At 38.5% G+C, this 20,368-nt stretch overlaps 1 protein-coding gene across 1 annotated transcript in view; it reads left to right on the top strand.

The window, feature by feature from the left end:
* Positions 1 to 12,600, top strand: part of LOC309797422 (E3 ubiquitin-protein ligase RLIM-like) — a gene marked incomplete at both ends in the record, with an annotated part of 119,174 nt that extends 106,574 nt beyond the window's left edge. Inside the window, 3 exon segments of the mRNA XM_082645964.1 lie at positions 9,429 to 9,672; positions 11,006 to 11,055; positions 11,059 to 12,600. Of these exon segments, the coding sequence (XP_082502090.1) occupies positions 9,429 to 9,672; positions 11,006 to 11,055; positions 11,059 to 12,600 (1,836 nt within the window).
* Positions 12,601 to 20,368: the final 7,768 nt, after the last annotated feature.

The raw sequence follows: 20,368 nt of genomic DNA, 5'->3' as shown, positions 1-20,368 counted from the left end.
CTAACTTTGATAAGAGCCAAAGCAAACAGAGATGGTCTAATTATATTGACCAACCTCTTCTCCAGCATCCTCTACTATTTTTCCTACAGCTCATCCTGGCATCTAAAAACTTCCATGCCTTTTGTTTCAGCAGAATGGAGTTCAGTCTCTCTCCTCTATTACAGAATCATCTTGAGTAAAGTACTCCTTTCCTGTGTAACCATCTTGTGCAATTTTTCTTTGACATCACTCCATCACATATTCCAAACTGCCTACCACTTTCAGATTAATCTTATAAAACTTTGTATATGTGCTGCTGAAGTGAGCACAATCTTTATAGAACTTTGAATCACTCCCTATTTCCTGTGGCATGAAGCCCACCATTGAAACTTCTCCACAGTCTTATACCTTCCAAACTCATTAGTGTTCTCTTCCAATTCCTGAATTCTCTCCTCCAATAATATTAGTACATTTTCTTCCTAAACGTGGCTAACATTTCCCCATTTTGAGATTTCATGTCTCTTCTAATTTTTTTTTAATATTTGGAAATTTTATTATACTGTATTTGCCCATAACAAATAAAATAGAAATTGTTTCAAGTCTTTGCAAATAAATTTAATACAGGGTATTAAGAACACCAGTGATGAAACTTCTGAGAAGTAAAGAAGGGCCACCTAGATAATGGAGTGATTAGTAGGAACAGGAATTTACTTTTACCCCTATGCTGGAAAGGCAGAGTTAAGCAGAGGGTTGTAAAGGAGTCCAGGGCCAGGTTAAATGATCATCAATGTCAGACCATACCAGTTCTGTCTCTTTGGAGTTGGAGCCATGGAAATTACAAAGTTGCTGCTGGAGAATCTTCACAAAGTAGGGGAAGAAAGGGAGAAATCTCGTAGCTTATCCCTAAACTCCCATATACCATCAGTTGCTTCTTTTTGGCTGCGCCTGATCAGAAGTAGGCTGCCTGTATGAGTCTGCTATCATGTGATACAAAACAGATTCAAGAAGGAACAATGACTAAATTCAAGAAAAAGCAGCCCAAAACTAGTATTTTTGCTTGAATGTTGTGCAACAGTCTGTTTTCTGTATTTTTCTAACTTTATTGAGATGTAATTGACATATAGCATTGTGTAAGTTTAAGGTGTACAACCTGTTGGTATGTTACATGTTGTGAAATGATTACCACAGCGGAGCTAGTTAACACAACTCCGTTACCTCGCATAAATTACATTTTTTTTTTTCGGTGAGAACATTTAAGATCTACTCTCTTAGCAACTTTAAAGTATATAATACAGTTCTGTTAACCTCAGTCACCATGCTGTAGATTAGATTCCCAGAAATTCATGTGCTAACTGGATATTTTACCCTTTGGTCAACATCTCCCCATTTCCCCCAACCCCAACCCCTGGCAACAACCATTCTATTCTGTTTCTCTGGGTTTGGCTGTTTTAGAGTCTACAATTTAGTTATATCATACAGTATTTATTTTTCTCTCTCTGACTTATTTCACTCATCATAATGCCCCAAGGATCCATAAATGTTGTTGCAAGTGGCAGGATTTTCTTCTTTTTCATGGCTGAATAATATTCCATCTATGTACGTACCACATCTTCTATATCCATTTATCCATGCATGGACACTTTGGTTGTTTCCATTTCTCGGCAATTGTGAATAATGCTGCAATGAATGTGCGAGTGCAGATATCTCTTTGAAATAGTGATTTCATTTTCTTTGGATATATATATACCCAAAGCAGGATTGCTAACGTATGGTAGTTTTCTTTTTAATTTTTTGAGGAGACTCCATATTGTTTACCATAGTGGCTGTACCAATTTACATTCCCACCAACAGTGCACAAGGGTTTCCTTTTCTGCATCCTTGTCAACATTTGTTACCTCTTAGTCTCTTTGAGGTGATATCTCTTTGTAGTTTTGATTTGCATTTCCCTGGTGATTAGTGATGTAGAGCATCTTTTCATGAACCTGTTGGTGATTTGGATGCCTTCATTGGAAAAAATTTTATTCAGTTCTTCTGCCCAAGTTTTAATTGAATTGTTTGAGAATCTATATCTATCTATCTATCTATCTATATATATATATATAGCCATTGTATGTGTTCCTCATATATTTTGGATATTAACACCTTATCACATACATGATGTGCAAATATTTTCTCCCATTCTGTAGCTCACCCTTTCGTTTTGTTGATTGTTTATTGTTCTGTGTAGAAGCTTTTTAGGTTGATGTAGTTATATAACAAGTTGTATATAACAAGTTATATAACAAGTTGTATTTCTCTTGGTGATTTTAAGATTCCCTTGTTATCTTTAACGTTGACATTTTAATTTTCATATTTCTTGGTATGGATCTCTTTAGGTTGACCTGCTTTGGAGCTCTCTGGGCTTCCTGTATCTGGATGTCTGTTTCTTTCCCCAGGTTAGGAAAAGTTTTCAGATATTATTTCTACAAATGTTTTCTGCCCCCTTTTCTCTTCTCCTTCTGGAGTTCCTATAAGGTGAATGTTATTCCATTTGATGTGCCATAAATCCCTTAAGCTATATTCATTATTTTCATTCTTTTTTCTTCCTTATTCTCTGATTGGATGAGTTCCTCTGACCTGTCTTTGAGTTCACCTATTCTTTCTTGTGCTTCATCTACTGTATTTCTAAGTTCAATTATTGCATTCTCCAGTTCTGTGACTTCTATTTGGAACTTTCTTATATCTTCTGTTTCTTCGTTGAAGTTCTCACTGTTTTCATCCATTTTCCTTCTGAGTTCAGTGAGCATTTTTATGACCATAACTTTGAACTCTTTATCAAGTAAATTACTTATGTTCATTTCATTAAGATTTTTCCCTGAGGTTTTATTTTGTTCTTTTTTGGAGTATAGTCCTCTCTTTCTTCATTTTGCTTGACTCTCTGTGTTGGTTTCTATGCATTAAGTGAAATAGCCACATCTCCCAGTCTTGAAGAGCTGTGTGACAGATGAACCTTGTCATTTAACCCTGTCTACTCTTGGTTGCCTCTCAAATCTTTGTGATTGTCTAAGCAGTTTATTTTTTTATTATTATTTTTTTTTCCATACGCGGGCCTCTCACTGTTGTGGCCTCTCCTGTTGCGGAGCACAGGCTCCGGATGCGCAGGCTCAGCGGCCATGGCTCACGGGCCCAGCCGCTCCGCTGCATATGGGATCCTCCCAGACAGGGGCATGAACCGGCATCCCCTGCATCGGCAGGCGGACTCTCAACCACTGCGCCTCCAGGGAGGCCCTAAGCAGTTTATTTTTAATAGACCTGGCACACCATCCCAGCAGTTGAGGGTGTGCCAATACAAATGAGCAACCCAAAGTGGAGGATCTCAGGCAGTACCTAGATTCAGGTTGATAGGAAGCCAGAAAATTTGGTAACAGCTTTTAAAGAATGCAAATATATTTAGCCTTGTGAGATTGCAAGTGTAAGCCCTGCTGCGCCCCAAAAGCAAGCAATCTGAAGGTGTCCCCTGGGGAGCAGTCACAAGAAAACAGTGCTTCAGATAAGTGTACAAGCTCCATTCTGGGAGATACCAGTGAACTGTAGTAAGGCAGAGTGAGGGTGGAGAGATGGCACCCCCAGCCTACCTTCCCCGAGAGCACATCCGTAGCCTCTAGATGTGTGCTGAACCTGAAGTCTGCTCTTAAGTCTTGTCCCTACTAGCAAATAGGCTTTTTTCATGTAAAGGCTGGGGCTGTGTCTCAGTCTGATGTGTAGTGGTACATCCTGGGGGTGGTATCCTGCCAAGAACTGTCTCTCCAATTGTTACAGTCCCATGGGACCCAGAAAAGAAATCCCTCCTGACCTCCAGAGCCAGGTGATCAAGGAGCATCCCCTGAGTGGAGGCCACAAAAATGGGATCTCCTGTCTTGGAGATTCTGGCTCTCTGGAGCACATCAGAGGGAAAGTGTGAAGATGATGCTTACTGGCTGAGTGAGGCGGTGGGAAGAGTGCAAAGATGACACCATTTGAATAAAGGGAAAGAGGGAAAAGAAAAAAAGAAAAAGAAGAAGAAAAAATATATATATAGCAAGACAGAGGAAGAGCAGGGAAGAAGGAGCCAGCTGGCTGGAGCACAAAGTTGTCACCTGCAGGAAAGGAAAAAGGGGAAAAAAGATGGCACCTTTCAGTTTTATCAAGGCAGAGAGAGAGCAGGAAGATGGCGCCCGCCAGCCTCTGTCCCTGGGGAGTATTCCAGCAGGCCCCTGTTCCTCAGATTAATGCTGTAAAATTGGGAAGTGAGTCTCTTTCACAAAAAGTCAGAGTGCTTTTCAAACAAACAGAATATTATTTATGTATATGTAAGTTTATTTATTTATTACAATAATCTAGGAGGTAAGACTTTACAAATAAACAAATGTGCAGAAGTATGAACTAACTTGCTTGTGAATAACAGACCTGGAGCATGCCTCAGAGAAAGTGTGTAAAATGTCTCAAAACTAGAGAAAGCATAGAAACAAACTAACCACTGATACAGAACTAATAGAAAAGCTATCAAAAGTCTAGATCTGGGCTTCCCTGGTGGCAGAGTGGTTGAGAGTCCGCCTGCCAATGCAGGGGACATGGGTTCGTACACCGGTCTGGGAAGATCCCACATGCCATGGAGTGGCTGGGCCTGTGAGCCATGGCCGCTGAGCCTGCACGTCTGGAGCCTGTGCTCTGCAGTGGGAGAGGCCACAACAGTGAGAGGTCCACGTACCGCAAAAAAAAAAAAAAAAAAAAAAAAAAAAAAGTCTAAATCTGAGCAGAACCAGGAAGAAAGGAAATCATAAGAGGGATGAGACCTTGCTAAATAAATACATTTTTATTTCCATAATTAGAGGTAAGAATAAGGAAGAGATGAAACTAATTCCTAGTGTCAAGCCTATGTAAATGGAAAGGTTGTGATTTCAATTAACAAGAATTTCTTGTTTAGACTCAAAACAAGTATTTGTGTCAAAGAACCAATTCCAGTAGATTCCATGAGACATGCATATTTATATTCATTTTTCTGCATCAATGCTTTCAAGCTTTTAACCCATCCTTCTGGTGGGAAAGAAAAAGACATAAAAATATGAAATATCTTAACAAGCTTTAATTATGTTTACTTCTTGATTTAAAATTACTCTTTATTAAGTTAAAATGAAGATATTCTAGACTAACTCCAAAGCAGAAATGAAATGGCACACGAAAATGATCAGACATGATTCAAGCATCTCATTTAACTGAGATTTTACTACGTTTGTGTAATGATGTCTAAAATTGTGTTTTCATTAAACATAGCGGAGTAAAGCGAAACAGGGAGAGTCATCCTATAGAACTTGTTTGAATCTAAACATATTATCTATTACTGTAACTTTGAGAAAATCACTTAATTTGCATCAGCCTCAATGCCTTTATCTCTGAGAATAGTAATACCTATCTTGCATGGGGCTTTGGATCAAATAAGTTAAAACACAAGCAGAGTGTCTAGCAATTACAGTTGCTCAGTAAATAGCTCTTAATATTACCAATGGTCTCTGATGTGGGAAAACTATTACATAATAAAAAGATCCTTAATCGGGTATCTTTAAAATCAGGCTGAATGCAAAGAACTTCAGATTTTATGTCCTCCCTTCTTTTATTTTTATTTTTACCCAGAGAATAATGCAATTCAGAAAACAGAGGGAGAGATTAATTTCCACATAAACTGAAAAGTCATCATTATAAGATTTTTTTCATCATGTGCTATAGTACATTAAATACAACCATAAAATCTTTGTTACCTCTCTATTGAAAGGTAGAATGTGGTGTCCCACTTCTTGAATATGGGCTGATACACTGGCTTATTCAATCAACAGAATGCAAGAGAAAAGGTGTTCTTGCACTTGTGAGGTTAAGTCATAGGAAGACTTACAGATTCCAGCCAAGTCTCTTGAGATGTTTACTTTGGGTGAAGCCACTCACTATGTAAGAGTTCAACTACTTTGAGATATCCAGGTTGCTAAGACTCCAAAACTACACCGAGAAATTTCATGGAGAAAGACAGAGACAGAGAGAAAACCAGCCCCAGATTTTTCAGCCTGTGCAGCCCAACTCAAGCCCCAGATTTGTGAATGAAGATGCCATCTTGGTTGGACATTTCAGCACCAAAAGATGTGACTCAAAGAAAACTTAGCCAGAACCAAGGCCCCAGACATATGACACCAGTCAAGTTGTCTAATCTATCTCCAATCATTCAAGCCACCACAGCTGAGGCCCAGTCATGATGGAGCAGAGATGAGCCATCCCCAGTATTCTTTATCTTTCTTCTTAGCTCACAAAGTCCTGACTATAACAGCATGGTTTCTATTGTATCTACCACTGCGTTTTGGACTGGTTTCTTATACTGCAATAGGTATCTGGAATATATGTCTTGATCATTTCTTACAGTTCTAAAGCCACGGAACTCCTTTTACCCATATTCAGGGAGAATGCTATCTCTTGCTTATTTTCAGTCTCCCTTTGAGTCATAGAATCTGTTCAGAAGCTTCCTTGGACAGAGTCAGTAAAAGAAAACTCTTGATTACAAAACTCCATTATTACAACCAGGATAAAAGAACAGCCAAATCTGCTCACACACACCCCATTTTTTCACCACATCATAAACAATGGATTGGCCAAATTTTTAAGTGCTTGACTCTGTTTGAAAGTAAGCAGCTTTCCATCTTCAACCTCTTCCCCTCCAACTCAACTTAGAGTGATGCTCTAGTCAACATCCGGACTTCCTGATGCACCTCCCATCTCTGAAATGAGAAGTGAAGAAAAAACATCTTCAGAAGACTTCTGATATCAAGACAAGGGATAGAACAAAGGCCAAAGCAGCAATATTGCCATCCAGAGGAAAAACTACTGAACCTACAATGCAATACTCAGAAGGAAAGTCAAGACATGAGAGAACTAAGTGTAAAGCACAGCTATATTGGTGGCTTCTATTTAAATAATCAAGGTCAATAAGTAGGTCTCTGGGATGATGATCCCTATACCCTGTTACTTGCACCAGAATTGGGACATAACCAGGAACAAATAGTTCAGGAAGCTAGAGTCATTGACACTGAGAGCCAACTACAGGGAACACCAAACATCCGGGGCTATTAGTTCATGTGCTTCTGTACCTAAATTTGGAAAGACTGTAAGACTTTCTGAATCTTCAGGTAACTTGCATACTATTCTAATCATAAGCAATCATGCTCCCTCTTAAGCTAAACCATACAACTTCAGAATCAGGTGTTACTTCTTATTGGTACCACTGTCCACTAAGCAAAGACAGAAATACAGAAGTAATCCTGACCCCTGCCTTTCCCTCATATATTCCCCCTCCCCACTTTTCCCTCTTTCCCACATATTACTAGGTTTAATCAGTTCTGCTGCCTAGAGATCTGTTAAAGTCCTTCATTTTAATCATATTCCTTTGCCCTGATTCAGATCCTTGTCATCACTAGCCTAGGCTGCCCTCTATCTATTTCTGACCCTCCCATCTGAACTGTTGCCCTTCATATTCATCCTCAACACTACTATCAATATTATTTCTAAATTGCAAATTTGACCATCAACTGTCTAAAGACTTCAACATCTTTCCATTGCACTAATGATAAAGTCCAACTTCTAAACATGTCATAAAGGTCTCCATTTTTTGGCCTTGCTATGCCAATTTAACTAATGTCTTTTTTTAGTAATTAAAATCTACTATCCTTGTTGTTTTACGAGTGTTAGCAGTTGCTGTTCTCACTTTTGAAAATATTTCCCCCTTTCATTCACTTAGAAAACTCCTATTCATCCTTTAAAACCCAAATGCAGTGAAACCGATTTTCTCTCTCACTCAAATCACTTTCTCCTCAAAACTGTAATTTTACCTCTGTGTAGCTCAATTGTTTGTTATACTCTAATGACAACAGATTCTTAAATATACTCATCTTTGTATCTTAATATCCGATAATATGACTGACATTTAACAAACGCTAAACATACTTGACACTTGAATTGATTGAATTGAATTAAACTGAATCAATCACTCTCAAGAACACTAACGATTGTGAGGGTTTCCTGCATCAAGAGTACAAATCACGCTGAATTTTCATAATACTGCTAGTTTTGATTGAGGCACAGCAAACAAGTTTACAACAGAGTTCCCCTGTGAAAAGAATAACTTCAGTAAAAGATAACAAATACACTCAGAAGTCCATAAAGGAGGCAGGGTAGTCTAGGGGATTCTGTTCTCATCCAAAGTCTTGCTGAGATTTGATTCAGAGGGGAAAGATTGATTTTTCTAGCTTAAGTTAAACGAGGCATGGAACAAATGTCAAAAGCAGGACATAGACTTAGATTCTTCACCGTCACACCAGTAAAGTTACCATCCTTCCATCTCCTTGAGAACAAACAAGAAAGCCTGCTGTGGACCGTGAACAAAACAACAACTGTGAATTTACACAGCTCCTTCAACTTCTAAGCTGTGTACTGAGAGTGAATTAGAGGTCTCCTCCAGATAGCATTGCAAATGAGCATTATTTTATTTTCACCAAGCCTTTCAGGTGATACATGCGACAAAATCAGCAAAGTCAGTACTCACTGTGGCAGACAAAGTAACTACTATGTATCTGTCCTAAAAGTTCCCGTGATGTTCTGGCTAGTTTTGCTTAAGTACTATTTATAATATTTATGAGAAAGGAGGACAAAAATGAACCTGATGCTTTTGTGGAGAAGGAATTCCCTGGCTGAGCAGAAAAGCCTACCAAAGTTTTGGTGTTTCTTGTTTGTTTGAAACAAGACTGAAGGACCATATAATGCAAGATGAAGCCATTAACAGTTAAAAGGGAGAGGACACACTAAAGAGACTCAGCCAGGGCCCTGGTAAATTATCAAACATTGTGGGCTTTCTTAGTGAGAGTCTAGGATTTGAGAAATTCATGAGGAGAAAAGGCGGAGGTCCCTGGGCACCTGAAAATGAGAATTGCTGCATTGAACTAGGCTGACTTTGGCATGGCATTTTGAAGAAGGCAGTCATATGGAATGTAACGAATAAATAGAGCATATCAGAGCCTGAAAATCTGAGAATAGGCTCCTGTGGGTGAAACGAGGTGAAGCACGGTGCTTGGTACACTATAAACCCTCAGTAACATTGGCTGGTTTTGAATGAAATGAAACCTAACCTGAATCCAGTCCCTACTCGGTAACAGCGGGGAAGATAATGGGTGCCTAGGCAACGTCTAGCAAGTTCTGGGCTAGAGGCGGCTCCCAACTGTTGCGTCACCAGGGGCCACAGAACTGAGTCGGGAAGGGAGAAGGGAGGAATCTGTGCGGAGGGTCATCCGACTGAGTCGGAACCGGACACTCTGGCAGGAAGTACAAAGCGAAGAAAACGAAACGACCAGTGGTGAATTTCAACACCACGTCGTGAATTTCAGATAATTTTCCACTTGTTTATTAAGGTGGAAAACTCGGATTCCAACGATGAAGGAGATGGAGTTTCGGCCCAACACATAAGTCAAACGGACCGATTGGTTCGGGAAGAAGATTTCTCCAGGTTCGTAAATAATCTGAGTGAAGAAGATTACGAACTTATGAGAGACAACAATCTTCTAGGCATTCTAGGTGAAAGTACGGAAGAAGAGTTGCTGAGAAGACTTCAGCTAATTAAAGAAAACGCACCACAAGACTCAGATGAAAATACAGGTATATTTTGCTTTTGGAGGGAATCGGATGGGATGAATAAGGAACTTCATAATAGGAAATAGTAACTTCATAATAGTAAATAATAAGTTATACAGAAGCGACTTACATTAATTTGGTAAGTAACTTCTCATAAAAAGAACTGGCATTTACTTGATTTTTGGTGAGAATGTCAAGGTATGTTTGTTTGTTTTCCTGATTCACATCTGGGTTGTTTTAATTGGGAAACAGTGCAAAGTAGCCTATTTGTATTTTTCTTGGTTTTCTACCTCAACTGAAAGTCCCTCCTACTTCTTGAATTATTTTTTCTACATAGACATGTAAAAAAAAACAAACAGAAATATTCTCCACTGGGGACAATTGTGCTCTCTTCAACACCTGGGGACATTTGACAATGGCTAGAGATATTTTTGGTTGTCACAGGGGAGGCATGGGTGTTACTAGCATCCAGTGGGCAGAGGCCAGGGATGCTGCCAAAGATCCCACAATGCACAGGATAGCTCCCCAAAACAAAGAATTGTCCAGCACCAAAATGTCAGTAGTGCTAAGGCTGAGAAACCCTGCTCGAAACTCAGGTCTGGTGTCCTCCCTCCCAGTGTGAAGTAGAGGATTTTGCTGTCTAATGAAGAGGATACTATAATACTTTGGCTCTTGAATATGGTCTTATATGTACCATGCTAGGTTCAGTCTATTCATTTGATCTGACCTTCAATTTAATGTCAATTAAATATCTTGGTAACATTAAGAAGTATTCAAAATGCAAACACTTTTAAACCTATAAAACTTGTTTATGTTTGGGCAATAACCTTATATTTTCAAACAGCTTATCTATTATCAAAAGCACATAAGTGAAGAGCCTACAAGTAGTCATGTTGGAGACTAATGGAAATTAGACAATAATGTAAATTGAACTAAACTACTAGCATTGTACCTTAACTGGTGTTTACCTTGTTTAATTGCATTAGTGTTTTGACAGTGGACTGAAAAAAATGTCTCTTGACATTCCTCCGACAGTGGTACACAGGGCTGTGTATATGATGAAATACTGAAACATAGACTTCCTCCGGATTCCCTTTTTAAAAAATTCTCTAAGTTTATCTAGGATTAGCTCACTCTTTTTGGATGGAATCGAAACTTTTCTACCTTTACTTATAAATCTACACAGTGCAGTTTATAAAATATTAACTCTATAAATGTGAAATCAGTTGAAAACACCTGAGTATTTAAGTTCTCATTTTTTGTTTGTTTTTGAAACAAAGTTTCAGAGTGCTATTTTATGATGGTTCTAATTTTGGTAGTTCTTTTATACACCCTCCCCATTTTTTTTTGTGAACAGACAGAGGAGACTCTTCAGATGACGAGTCTAGTGGTGACTCTCTAATAGACTAGCTTAACTGTTCTGGACAAACTGAAAATATGACAAGTGGACAAAGAGAAAACCAATCTTGGAGAGAAGAGAGCCAAATTAATCCTAAAAGTGATCAGTTCATATTCAGTTTAGAAATAAATGCTAACCTTGATAATGGGAGTCCAAATCCAGAGAATGAATATGTAGCATCTGCAAGACTTCCCGGAAGAGAAAATATGGAAGACAGCCAAAGGCAAGTGGAAAGTCCACAATCTGAATCAATATTTACAAGACCATCTATGTCTGAACAAGATACAACTGAAACATTAATGGAATTCCCACCTACCACAAGTCAGCGAAGAGCAAGAAGTAGGAGCCCAGAGTATCGGAGAACCAGAGCAAGAATTGAAAGTTGGTCGCCTCCACGTTCACTTAGGGAAATTGTACAAAGACTTAATCATAGTATACCCTCTCAGAATTTTGAGCAGCCTCTGCTAAGTGAGAATGCGAGATTTTCTAGAACTGAGCACCAAGAAATATTGACACAGCAAATGACTGGATTTGAGTTGCAAAATAGTGGTCTTATTGAAACTTCTAGAACAAGGAATGCCGTTCATGGAGAAAATTCTCCAGATACAACCAGCAGTGGTGAATCTTGGGGAATGAGGGAAATATATCCAACCATACCCTTCAATCTTGAAGTAGGACAAGTTTATTCTGGAGCATATTCTCAGAGAGACAGCAGAGCTAGTAGAACTCAGTTAACATCTGAGACACCAAACAACACTGTCACTTCTGAAAGTGAACGAGGACTGAGGCATATGTATTCACATTCTGAGCAGGCAGGTGTGAGAGCTTATGTCAATACCATTAGAAATCCCGTTTGCAGAATGTTAAATACTAGCTTAAATGATACAACATCTGTTCCAATTCAGAGCACGTTAAGGCAGACAATGACAGAATTTAGTAACTCAAATAACCTTATGGACAGTGACAGTAATTTAGAGCATAGTGTCTCACCTCCAAGTCAAAACATGGAATGGCTAGAGTCACCTAATGGTAGTAGTAGTGGTACATTTGGTTCTGATTCAAATGCTAGCTATGATACCCATTCAAGTTCCACACTGAGTTGGCATTCAAGCCCCAATTGTACGTCTAGTTCCAGTTCTAGTCCTATTTCTGGTTCCAGCTCAAGTGATGAAAATTCAGGAATTAGCTCACTGATGTTTGAAGGCATTGAAGAAACAAACTTATCATCAGAGACCAGCCAAGGGGGTATACAAATTAGCCTAATAATATCTGATGAAAGTGACTCTGGGTCCTCCCATAATCTGCAAACTACAGGACTCACCAAAACACAGATTGACAGCTTGGCTGTAAGATCTTTTGGTGAAAATGATGCACTAAAAGCCTGTAGCATTTGCCTTACAGAGTACACAGAGAACAGCAAGCTTCGCATACTACCTTGCTCCCATGAATATCACATTCACTGCATTGATCGCTGGCTGTCTGAGAACTCTACGTGTCCGATTTGTCGTAGGCAAGTAGTGGATTCCAATGAGAGTGAAAATCCTGATCGATGAATTCTCAGCTATATAAAGTGTTATAGGGCTTCCCTGGTGGCGCAGGGCTTGAGAGTCGGCCTGCCGATGCAGGGGACTGACAATTAAAATTAATTTCACACCATAGCAGTTCACTGAATTTCAATAAAAACTTAGCATGTGCACTGGGTTGGGATGTTCCTGATTCCATGGGAGAAATGTCTTAATATGATAAAATGAATCTAGATAGATCCTAGTAGTATTATCTCGTCATGTAAATCCCAGACATCGCTTAGCCCTGTTCAATCCTGGTTGTGCATGCAAAGAAACAGAAACCCAACCAAATATCAATAATTAAGAAGCCATTTAAGACTACATTAGAGTCATTCACATAAAGAAGTCATGTTACATTCCTAGAATGCCATAAAAAGCTTTGAAACCCTTCTCTTCCTATCTCTCTCCACAGCAGTTTATCCCACCTCCCTAACACTACCTTAACGTTTCTCCTATTCCCCACTACCAATGTATCAGTCAGTTCTAGCTAAAAACTGATGGCACACTTTAAAAGAGTGATGGAATAGCATTTAATGAAGAGACTAAAGTGTGTAAAGAATGAAGGGAAACCAAGAGATGATGAAGTACCCTGAGGCTAGCAGCTGTGAGAAGCCAGTATTATAACCACTAGGTTTGAAGGGGCATAGAGAGATAGCAGTTCCTGCAACCCAGAATGTCTTCGAGTTATAGGAGAAGCCCACCCAACAAGAGATGTAACCTTAGAAAATGGCATCCACTGCCAACCTAAAGTTTGGAAGGGGGCAGATCATGGAAATAAATACCCTTGCCTTCTTTCCTCCTGACTTCTAATCACTTATCAGTAGTTCATATTAACCAAACCCAACCTGAAGACACAGAGAGACTGGTCCATGAAGCTGATAAAGATCAGCCTCCTGGAATCACGAAGCAGGGTTAAGAAGGATGGCGAGTAGATCCGGTAAGCAAATCAGAGACCATCTACCACAACCAGCATTCCCAACTCTCTTCAAACCCAGCCTGTGTATGCTTTCTTGCCTCTTCCGCTTCCGCTTGTTCTCTATTCCACTCTATGACTCAGCTCTTTAACAACCCTCTCTATTTTCCTTTCATTTACTCAGATCTTGTATTTTTAAAAGTGATAAGATGACAAAGCCTTAGAACTTAATTACCTTTCTCTTAAACATGTCACACTTTGATTTGCTGTGACTGTAAACAACTAAGGATAAAGGGCAGTTATAGGTATGTCTTTAATTTTTGCTTCTTCAATATATTCAAGCTTCAATTTCTTTCTATATATGTTTAGTTCATATAATTAATTTTTAAAACAGATTCTAACTTCTTATAAAGGGTTTTATGGTTTATATATGACTCAATCATATGATTAAGAGTGAATTCATGTGAATGACCCAAAGTAGTCAATTGCTGCTTGGAGCCTCACAAGCTGCAATATGAAAGCCTTAAAGGTAAAACTTGGCTTCAGGAAACATGTCTACATAGTTCAATTCTAACTGTCCCCAGTAAAACCATCACCCAAAACCCCGAGTATTTGAAATCAAAATTTAGGTCATGCTTCCTTCCAACCTAAACATAGTGAAGGATTTTTCTCCTAATTCAGCCTGAAGACTATTTTTGGGGGCTTGTATTGGCCAGTCCAGAAAATTTTGCTTAAATTTTTCAATCCTGGTATAGGTGAGAGTACATTGTATTATAACCTAAAGCAATAATCAGAAATTTTGTGCAATGTGCAGCCTATACAAATGTAGGCAGTGTTAAGTATACACCTTCTCTAAAAAGTTAAAGTCAGAAACATCACTGACCTTTCTTTTCTATGTGAATTGCTGGCAGCCACAGTATTTGCACATAACTACAAAATATAAATGGGGAGTGGTGGTGAAGTTTTTGAAAACATCTTTGAGGTAGCATATTTTTCACACAGAGGATATCTGCATGGCCAGAAATGAAGGCTTGGATCAAACCTCTGAAATTTACATTAACTTCTGAAAGTTGTTTGAATAGTCCGATTTTTAGGAAGTATTTTTGATGTCAGATATACTTCATTTAAAGTGAGTAGAATAATTATAACAGTACTTGGCTTTCATACTATCCTAACAGATTAAAACCTTCCAAAGGATGATAATTGCTTAATTAATGCTTCAGTACATTCACATGCACCTTCTGTGGTCGACAGAATTCTAAGATGATGCCCAATGATCTTTGTAGGAGCCCCTCCCCTTGAGTATGAGACCTGTGAATGTGATGGAATATCATTCCCATTATTAGATTATGATATATAGCACAGTTGATTGGGAGATTATCCTGAGTGAGCCTGACCTAATCAGGTGAGCACTTAAAAGGCACAGAGAGGGCTTCTAATCCAGATAAGATGGTTTATACTTCCCTCTCCCTGCTCCCCCTTTATATGCACAACTATATATCCTGGAAATAATATGAGACAACCAAAGGAGATCTCTGAAAGGTCTAGAGAAGGTGAATTGCCTAGGGACCCTCAGAATGGATGAACAGCCTCATGGCAGGGCACCTTATGACCCTCTACCAACAAAAAAAATGTGATCCAGGCCCAGCATTTCCTAACTCCCAACTTAGTAACAGGAAGTGGCTCAAAGAGGCTCTTCCTCCATCACATCAAATGGGAATCCCCCAAACACCAGGCGAGCCTTGCAGAACCTGCAACGACGAACAATTGGAAGCCCTGATGACACTAAGTGACCAGGGAAAGTGCTTTCCTTCCCCACTGGGCCTGAGATCCCCCTTCACCACCCAGACACATCAGTGGCTAAGGGTCCCAGCAAAAGTGCTCCTACCACAAAAAGCTCCCACCTGGACAATGCTCTCCTCAGATGGGCCTGAGACTCCTCTCCCCTCCCCAGAAACATCAGGCAACTTGCTGGTACCGGCAACGGAGATCCCTCCACAGAAAGCTCTCAACCTGGTAAGCACCCTCCACTCCTTACAGTCCAGGGAGACCCTGTCACAAGTGCCTGGCCCAGGAAGGACTCTTCATCACGTGTTCCAGAGATTCCCTTCCCTCACCAGAAGCACCAAGTGCCGTATCCTGGGGAAGCTACTTCAGACCCCATAAGCAGCATGAGAAGGGACCAGAGGTAACCCCACCTGCACAAGAGAAACAGACCAAAAGAGTACCACAAAGGGTCTGAAAATTAGGTTATCATGGAACCACCGTCCATAAAAGTACAGGAAATGTGTGTCAAACCTATAAAGAGTGAATGCCTGCTAAAAATTAAAAAAAAACAAAACACTTTAAATAGGGACCAAAGAATCCTAACATAATAGCCAAAATGTCCAAAAGACAATAAAATATCACTACTTATACCGAGAACCAGATACATGACAGCTTGAATAAGATGTGACAGATGATGCCAACAGAGATGAATTAGATGTTAGAATTATCTGACAAGGGTTTAAAAATGTTGATTTCAGACCTTTAAGACCTTGAACACAGAACCTCGTCACTCCATGCCAGTATCCCAACCTGTAGAACTGTGAGCTAATAAAGGGATGCTGTTTTAAGCCATTACATATGTACTAATTTCTTATGCAGCAACAGACAACTAATACAACTTCTCATCTAGGATCCATCCTGTACCTAGAAAATGATTATAATGAGTCCTAGACAAGTAAATGGCTTAATGTCTTGGTTCTAGGCCCACTATAACATTATATTCTACCATTTTTCCCAAAAATGGAATCTCTAATTCCTGCTACTGAAGCTGCTAGAAGACAGTATCCTTCCTGTTTGAACAACCACCAATATCGTATCGCTCTAACTTTACTTCACATCACCCTATCTCATTCTACCAGTATATGCTGCTTATATCATAAACCCAATTTAACACTCTGACTTTGAAACTATAGAGCCACTTATTTTGCTCTCAAAGCGATTGCTGAGTATTATATTGCTCTTCCAAATCATATTCCGCTCTGTCTGCCCTGACAAATCAGAAATGGAGAAGATTTGTACCTGAATCTTCTGAGCTCAACCTGATACGTTTTTTATATTACAGTATATCAGTTTAAATACACAGCATCACTGTGTTTGTGAGCATAAATATTTCCATCTTAAGAATTTTCTCTGTATTTTCTTGGTAGTTTTTAAAACATTTGTTTATTTTGGCCTAATTCCAAAAAAAACCCTTGTCTGAATAACAAATTCTTTTTGAAAGTAGTTATAGCCTGTGGATAAGTTTTTGATAGCAATATAAAGTCTATCTTTTTTGGCTAACCATGAAAATAAGTTGTGCTCTCAATATTCCATGAAGAATTAAGTATAAAGATTCTTTTGTAAATGCAAACAAGCCTGAGCATCGAACAACATGAACATCAAAACACTGCATGTACTGAAAAGTTCACAAAGAAATGTGACGTTTCTGTTAAGTAATATTACTTGTTATCCATATGCAATACTTTGAGATCTTCAGTATCTTCTTTACTACGATTAACCAAACATTTCATGTCCTTTCATTATTTGAGACGTGAATGTATACTCCCTTCAATGAGAAGTTTCCTGGTATGAGAATTTCGAATGGAAATCTGAACTGCATTTCTTTTCTGTGACTTCTTTTAAGATTTGAAAATTCTTTACCATCTTAACTCAGGCTTTTTCACTATGAAATAAGAGGCTCTCCTTTGTGTGATATTCAAAACTCTCCATTTTTAATCATCAAGCCAGCATCTTTAACATCACTGCAAAAATGTGGAGATTTGGAAAAGCATGTTGGGGAAAATCCTTTTTCTCTCATCCACCATTCGTAGAGGACAGACACTAATTATAAGCCAACTCTGGGCTCTGGGTTCTCCATTCTCACATCACTAGTCACAACACAGTTATCTACCACCCCTGGCCTTGTCATCTTCTATTCTGGAAGTGTATTTTTTTTTCTTTAGTAGCACTTGTGACTATCTAAAACATTTTTTATTTATCTTGTGCTTGTTTTCTTCCCCATTCCTATCCCAAAATAGAAGCTCCAAAAGACCTTTCTTTTTTTTAAAATTATTACTACATTTCTAAAAACTAGAACAGTTACTGGCATACACACACACACACACACACACACACACACACACACACACACACACTGCTTCAGAATTTTTGGCCACTGTGAGCATCCCAGACTTATTTTTCACCCTTTATTCTCCAAAGAAAACCTATTTTAATACTGTTACTTACCATCCTGGATTTGATGTATTTCAACCTAGATCTCTCTCACTTACTTAACATATTTGTATAGGGTTTCTTGCCTATTAAGTTATAATATCTGCCAACCCTTTTCTAAATCACTATTTCAGGCATTCAACACTGACCAAGAATGTGCCATGCCCGATGCTGGGTGCTAGGGTTATAGTTACGAAGTACAGCACTTATCATGAAGAAATGTATTACATTTTAAAGAAGGCAGATGAATAAACATACAGTAACACTCTATGTCAGGGATGCCCTGACACAGATTTCAGATACAGGATAAAATGGAATGATCTAGGAGGAGAAATCTACACTAATAATTCAAACCTCCTTAAAGTTGGGTTATATCTGAGTTGTATCTTACAGGACTAGTAGCAATTAGCCAATGAAATGAAGTCATTAATTTTATTCTAAGCAAAATAAATACTGCATGCAACAGTAAAGATGCATTGAAAATTTAGGGCTCAGTAAACATTAAGTATGAATCATCATGCTCTGGGGTAGAAGAGGAAGAGATGTAAGTACATTAGCAAGAAATGAAGAGATGAGGCCAAAGAGGCAACAAGTGGTATTGTGTATCAGGCTGAAGAGTTGAACTAGATCTTCTAAGCAATGCACAGTCAACACGATTTTTCTAATAGGAATAAAATTTTTCAATTTTTAGAATGGTCATACTAGCAGGGATATGAACAGATTGTCAAAATTTAGATTGTCCCACTTACGGAGTTATGGCATTAACTGGAAGAGAAAAGTATAAAGTCCTGATATAATGGTGAGACAGTTGAGATATGGATGCATATAGATTCAAGTAGTATTAAAGAAGCACAATAAAATTTGGTGGCTGCTTGGATAATTTAAAGATGACCTTAAGTTTCTGGTTTAGGTGACTGAGTAGATGGTGAGAAGTTCCACTGATATAAGAAATGCAATATAACTTGTTTGTCATAGTAGAGGAATAGATGACAATTCAGCTGGAATCTCTGAGATTTGAGATGTCAGAGTGATATTTTAGTGGCAATGTTCATCTCGCTATCACGGAATATCAAGTATGCTTCTAAAATCAGGATAAAGATGCCAGACTGAAGTCAAAGAAGTATGAGGTATTGCCTGTGAAAGTATGTTCCATGGTAGTAGTGGAGGGAGATGGATGGAATCCTTTGGAACAGGAGCAATTATAAAGAAGACAGACATAATGAAGCTAGTAAAGATAATCAAGACAGAAAAATGAGAGGTGTAAAGATAATCATAAACACAGAGCTCATGGTCTTCATTCGTAAATATGAAGAGAAAACAAAATATCTCTAGATATTAAGAAGAATGTAAACTCCTAGGAAAGCAAGGGTTTTGTAATTTTCATTACAATAGTCATAGCACCCAAAAAATACTGCCTTGCCCAAAGTCGATGTTCCATAAATATTTGTTGAGATATTTGAGATAGGCATGACATAAGAGAGAATAAGATAAATATTAAAAATAGCAAAATAAGTCCTGGGAGAAATAGGAATAATTCATGGACTTGGAAAGAACCTGAAAGGCTTAGTTTTACCTTGAACAGATGGAGACCTGCCACTATTCTAAACACATACAAATGTTGAAAGAATAAGTCTTTGGCAGGAACTGTAACAAACACACTGACCATTATAGATCACCTGGAAACAGTCTTTACATATCTTTTTTAAAAGGCTCCTGTTTAAAAGAAAGAATTGGTAAGAGGGTGGTTAAATGCCTTTCTGTCAGGCTTTTTGTTTGGAGAAAAAGGTGTAGGTGAGGTAACTCTGCCCCACATAGACTTTCAGTCTATGTCTCCCTCTTGCCATCCTGAGTTACTCAGGAGTTCTGCTGGGCACATATATATCTCAGAAGCTGAAGCCCCCTCCTTGCATATTTTAGTAGTGGGCTTCCTTTTCTTTCAGATTTCACCATTATTATGATAGGTTCTTGAGAGGCAAAGATAATGGCTATGTATGCTTACATTCACAAACATCTTGAAGCAGAGCCCATTTTCTTTTGTATTTTGAAATCCAATATAAAGGAATTTAAAAATTCAGCAAGAGGGAAAGGGTTTCAGAGTATTTGAACTTGAAAGAGTATATACCCATAACTTCATTTTTGCAAGAAAATTAGCTTCTTGAAATCTTATGCAATTGCTGCCAAGGTCATTGTATTAATTTTAAGTTGTAATTGTAGAGAACACTTACAAATTAGTTTAAAGGCTAGAAAGGAATTTATTGACTCACAATACAACAAAGTTTGAAAGTGCTGATACTTTCAGACACAGGTAAGTGTGGGGGCCCAAAGGATATAAATAGAAAATGTTTCTCTGACTTGGATATTCTTCCCTCTGCAGTTTGTTTTGTTTGTTTTGTTTTGTATTATTTTGGGGAAATCTTTCTCCAAGGGGTGGCAAGAAAAATGACCAAACGCAACTCTATTTTTGTATATTACCAATTTACTGAACACAGGCAAAGAGACAGCCTTTATACAAAAGACTGACTCAGCTTGGGATTTCTGTTAAAACCTCAAGTTCAGGGAATTCTAACTGGCCAGGTCTTGGTCACA

The sequence above is a fragment of the Mesoplodon mirus genome (genome assembly GCF_964341445.2).
Source record: "Mesoplodon mirus genome assembly, contig: HAP1_SCAFFOLD_521, whole genome shotgun sequence".
Classification (NCBI taxonomy): Eukaryota; Metazoa; Chordata; class Mammalia; order Artiodactyla; family Ziphiidae; genus Mesoplodon; species Mesoplodon mirus.
This window is presented reverse-complemented; position numbering and strand designations above follow the sequence as displayed.